The sequence below is a fragment of the Morus notabilis genome, unplaced genomic scaffold (genome assembly GCF_000414095.1).
Source record: "Morus notabilis unplaced genomic scaffold, ASM41409v2 Scaffold452, whole genome shotgun sequence".
Taxonomy (NCBI): Eukaryota; Viridiplantae; Streptophyta; class Magnoliopsida; order Rosales; family Moraceae; genus Morus; species Morus notabilis.
The window spans coordinates 163,820-169,140 of record NW_010362077.1 but is presented as its reverse complement, the minus strand read 5'-3'; the positions used below and the strand labels follow the sequence as shown (position 1 = coordinate 169,140).

Below are 5,321 nucleotides of genomic sequence, written 5' to 3'. Positions count from 1 at the left end.
ATTTCAACTCGAATTAAAAACTTGAATTAGCGAACTGAATGAGAGTGAATCCCTGGAGTGAATTCCCCTCGGGGGTTATTTAAGTCTATACAATTTCTTTTTTCAAAATCACTGTGATAGAAATTGTCAGAGTTTTTATTTTCCAACATAATTCAATCCCAAGTTTTAGCATTCTTAATTATCTCACAAAGTTTTAAAGGCTCATTTATTTCATGTATTTAAACTCATAATTTTAATTCTGTTACAGTATTTTTTAATATATTAATTTAAATGCATCAACTAATCGGATCCTACAATGCTATTATAGAGAAAATTCAGAAAATTATACACGTTTATGATTTTATTAATCCGAGTCAATGTGGGATCTCAAATGAGATTTAATCCTCAAACCCACCCAAATTTCGCTTTAGACTTTAGAGCCTTACGTGAAAACCTCTTACTAATTAAACCATAACGTATATATATGTATGTATTGTATTGTGTACAATTAACCTTCTAGAAAATTGCAAAAACAGAGCAAAACCACTAATCAATTCCCAATCACGTCTCCTTATCTCTCAATTGCCCATGATTAATTATGTCCCTTCTCTTCCCTAAGCGCATCTTCTCCACATAAAACCTCAAAAACAACAACATCATAACCCCATTCAAAACCGAGTTTAAAACCCACGCGCCGATCCCATTGCACCCTCCCTTCAAGAAGTGCATCGCCAGAACTCCGACGTGGCAGGCCACGTGGCACCCGAGGAGGACGATCTGGCAGTTGACAACGAAAGGGAAATCACACGCGCTAGGCAATCCGACGGCGGTCCAGAAGCGATACCCGTAGACCGCGGAGTAGACGAGCGTGGTGGAAAGTATCGCGAGAACTTGAAAGGACTGCGAGAACTCGAGCCAGAGAAACGACATGAAAGTGAGGATGGAGTTGTTGAAGAGCTGGGAGAAGGCGAGCCTACGACGTCGTACGATGGCGAAGAAGGTGCGGAACATGTGGAGGAAGCGGGAGAGGTAGAAGACGTAGGACCAGAAGAAGACCCGACCGGAGGGGCGGGGCCCGAGGGGGAGGCAGAGGAGCCATTGGAAGGGGGTCTTGGAACGCCGCCAGAACCAGCGGGTGTCGCGGATCTCTGCGGCGGCGGAGAGGAGGATTCCGGCGAAGATGGTGACGGAGATGAGGGCCATCGAGAGGCTGTGGAGGGCGGAGAGGGGGCCGAGGTGGAAGGGTCGGGTGCGGAGGAGGCGGATGGCGGCGGAGAGGAGGAGGGATAGGGTAAGGTAGAGGGAGATTGAGGTGAAGAGGAATGACCACGTGGAGCCCCATGATTGGGTGTGGCTCCACCGGAACCCCACTATTGATGGGTGCTCCGACAGCCAGAATGTCGCCGCGTTCACCATCTCCTCCGCCGCTGCCACCGCCAAGATCAGTTTTTGTTTGGTAAAAAAATCTAGAGAGAGAAAGAGAAGGGGAGAGAGAGACGGGGAGCAACTGGGAATTAGGCGGAGAGGAGCTGGAGAGGCGACTAAATTAGGGGAACGCGAATGTCTGGTGAGAGAGAATGAAGCCATGGAAAAAATAAAGGTCATTTTATTGGACACGTGTCGAATTGATATTGGACATTCGGGGTGTTGTGTTCACATGTGTAGAGTGTGTGAGTATTACGTCGCCACTTTTCTATTAGTGAGTCAAAATCAATACAATTTGGAGAAAATTATATTGACGGTGGCCGAAAACGACAAATTACGAGTCTCGTGGTAGGTTAAGGTTATTATAAGTTTACGCATAATAAAAATGAGTAATGATAATAATCAATTAATTTATTATTTATAGGTGCCACCATTTTATGGTAATCAGAAAACATCTGAATGATTAGCTGAGAATATTTCTATTGTCTACATTTCATGATGTCAATAATTTAAAAAAAAATTGGTGGGAAAAATAATTTGTTTAGAGCAATTTTAATGCAGTGTTATAATTAATGTGTTAATTATAAATTTATTATTTATAGGTGCCATCATTTTATAGTAATCAGAAAACATCTGAATGATTAGCTGAGAATATTTCTATTGTCTACATTTCATGATGTCAATAATTTAAAAAAAAAAATTGGTGGGAAAAATAATTTATTTAGAGCAACTCTAATGCAGTGTTAAAATTAATGTGTCAATTATAAATTTAATATTTAAGTATAAAAAATACTCTTTAATGCAGTATTATCTGTTGTGTTAAATTTTTTATATGTTATATTTTGTGATAAATTTCTCACTAAATATAGTATATGGAGAATTTGACATTTAATATTATTAATTAGATGTTTACTTTCTCATATAATCATTATAATTTTTATAGTTTCTAAATTATTTTTAAAAAAATTTACTTTGCAACTTTCAAAGTTTAATGATTATGAAAAAAAAAAAAAAATTTAACGTTTCAAATAGTATTACGCATTGGAATAAAAATAAAAATAATGTTATTATATTATACTTTTTGATGTTAAAAATACAATTTGTATATAGAAAATAGTCTTAATCAAAAGAAAGAGAATAAAATAAAGAATTATTTACGTAATAGCCCTGTGGAGGCTGACGATTATAAATTTGGAGGAAGAAGGGAATAATTCTAGTTTTAAATTAGAGTCCAAATCAACAAACAATAACAAACAGAAAATACCACCAACGTCACTGTGGACCAAACAACTGAAACAATTATTGACATTGCATATGATGCACTACATGAGAGATATCCATATTTTATTTACTTTTCAAAGTAAGTGTTTCTGGTCAGTTGGTATTTCGTCAAAAGGAGAAAAAGTTGGACTAAGATTTCGCCAATAAAAGAACCACACTCGCTTAGCACGCTTGTTGATTTTTTTGTTTTTGTTTTTTACTCTACACATGTTGAATTTTTGAATTTTTAATTTCGTCGTTTCTAACATTGTAAATTTGTCACGCGTCAAACCAATAGGGGACGTTACTCTTTTTTTTTTTTGTTTCCCCTCGGTGAATTTGAATTTGTGCTTGATAAATTCCTTCATTTCGTTGATTCGAGTTTAGAATTTGAGTTTTTCTATAGTAAAAAGCTCTCACAAACAATCACATCTAACTTTTTTACTACATTAAAAAGCTCTCACATAAAATCACATCTCAACTCGAATTTTAAACTCGAATCAGCGAAGTGAACGGAGCAAGAGTCGAAGATTAAATTCAGTCAGCAAGTAGCCATTGCTTTTATGCTTGAACATGTCAAACTCTAATTAGAGGATGATAGAAAATATAGAATTAGACAAAAAAAAAAAAAATTGCAAACTCGTATTATTTTCATTAGATGCTCGAGTAGGATTTTCAACTATCAATTAACATAAAAGCAAATCACTGTACGGAATAAAACCCCAAAAAATCTCAACCACTTAATAATTAGTGCGCTGTAAAACGTAGCCCAACCGGCCCGTGGTGCGCTTCTTACGGCGATGGCAGCGTCTCTTTCCAGTGACTATGCCACTGGAGCATGCTCCTCACATATTGTCAATTGGCGGCGCCTCTTTGACTCTATTGCATTTCTCTCTCGAAGTCTTCCTCAACAGTTTCTCGGCAGTTGCCCCTTCATTGAAGGCTTTTGATCACCGGAGATTTTATTTAAGTTTTTATGTGTGTTTTTGTTTGTATAGTTATGGTGTTTTTTATCCATTTTGTTTGTCTTTGGTTAGTTTTGTAATATTAGTTTCTACTGCTTGTCCACTTGATTTGTTTTATGATGGTGTTTGGTGTATGAACTTGATGCTAGGGGCCTCTCGATTTCAGTCGATCAATTTGTTCATCAATTGTAGATATGTGTACTCGTTATTTTATGTAATCTTCTTGAATGTCTGACTATAAAACTCAATAAAATATATTTTAAGCGTTTCATTCGAACTTATTAATGAATACCATTGTTTATCGTGATTACAATTTTCTTGTAGTTTGCAGCTTTTGAGTTAGAATTGCTCTTTATATTTCCATGAATCGCATATATTTTCTCATTTAAAAGAAAAATCAAGAAAAGGATTAATCTAATGATTAATCTCTTTTTCTTCCCACTATTTGTTGAGCATGCATAGCCTGACTCATTCTCAGTACTACACTGTAATAATTAAGCGTGCAATTAGAAATGCGGGATTTTGATTTTTTTTTTTCAGTTGTTTGGTTAAATGGAAAACAAATTTGGAACGAAAAATAGCTCATTAATTCGTATAAAACTTGATATCAATAAATAATAATTCTCTTTCTTTATGATATTAAATAATAATTTTCGTTCGATGATGACGACATATTATCCTAATTTGTTTAAAATTAGGGTGTCGGTTCTTAATTACCTTGAAAACTTTCTGTATATAAGTATTTAACATATTTTATCCTTCGCTTCTTTTCGCGTCAGATGATTCATCACCAATGTAGATAGGTCGCTAATATTTATAAACTATAATATATATATATATATATTTGTTAGGTCAAATCATTTTGTAAAAGATAGAAGTCGGTTCATCATTATTGTCTAATAGCGGCATTGAGAGATCACAAACCCGATCATGAGAGAATAATTTATTTATTCAATATTAAATTAAGGATGTGTTCATTTAATAATTTTAATACATTTAAAAATTTTTATAAAAAATTATATCTAAATTTTTTTATTATAGTGAAAAATTATCACATAAAATCACATCTTAAAATTTAAATTCACGAACTGAATGAAACATAAATTTTGCTTGAGACGGCATTCATGCGCAGATAAAAATATTTCATTATGACAATGAATGTGCGTATATTATGTCCCATGCCAAAATAAAATATTGCTAAAATCATATACGAAAATATCTCTTCATTAGACTCTGATTTTAGCCAGGTTGGAAAGGGGAGGAGGGGGTTGCTTCGTTTATTTCTTTCTTTTAATCAGAAAGTAAATACCAGTATTTATTTCCGTCAAATTCTTTTCTAATTGGCAGGATAATTCTCTTCTTATGTGGGTCTCATTTTTTTTTTTTTTTTTTTTTTTCCATCAACTTTCCTAATCTTAGAATAATAGGCTGCGTCTAGGCTATTTCATTCTTGAGAGCAACACACACTTACACTACAAGCAGGAGGGGAAAGATGTCGGGGTTTAAGTATAACCTTCGAATAAAAACATCTAAAATGGCACTTTTAGCTACACCCCTTAGACATCACTTTTCGAGTGACATCTAAAGCTTTTAAATAATTATTTATTAGTGGTGATTGAACCTTAATCATACTTATTTTAGGAAAAATAGAATTACAAACAACCAAAGTCAAACAGAAACAAGATTAGAAAC

At 34.6% G+C, this 5,321-nt stretch overlaps 1 protein-coding gene across 1 annotated transcript; it reads right to left on the bottom strand.

Annotated features, from left to right (window-relative positions):
• Nucleotides 1–317: 317 nt before the first annotated feature.
• On the bottom strand, nucleotides 318–1,656 carry LOC21392519 (elongation of fatty acids protein 3-like). Its single transcript, XM_010101055.2, has one exon. The coding sequence runs from the start codon at nucleotides 1,582–1,584 to the stop codon at nucleotides 541–543; it is 1,044 nt and encodes a 347-aa protein (XP_010099357.2). The 5' UTR covers nucleotides 1,585–1,656; the 3' UTR covers nucleotides 318–540.
• Between the last annotated feature and the right edge of the window lie 3,665 nt (nucleotides 1,657–5,321).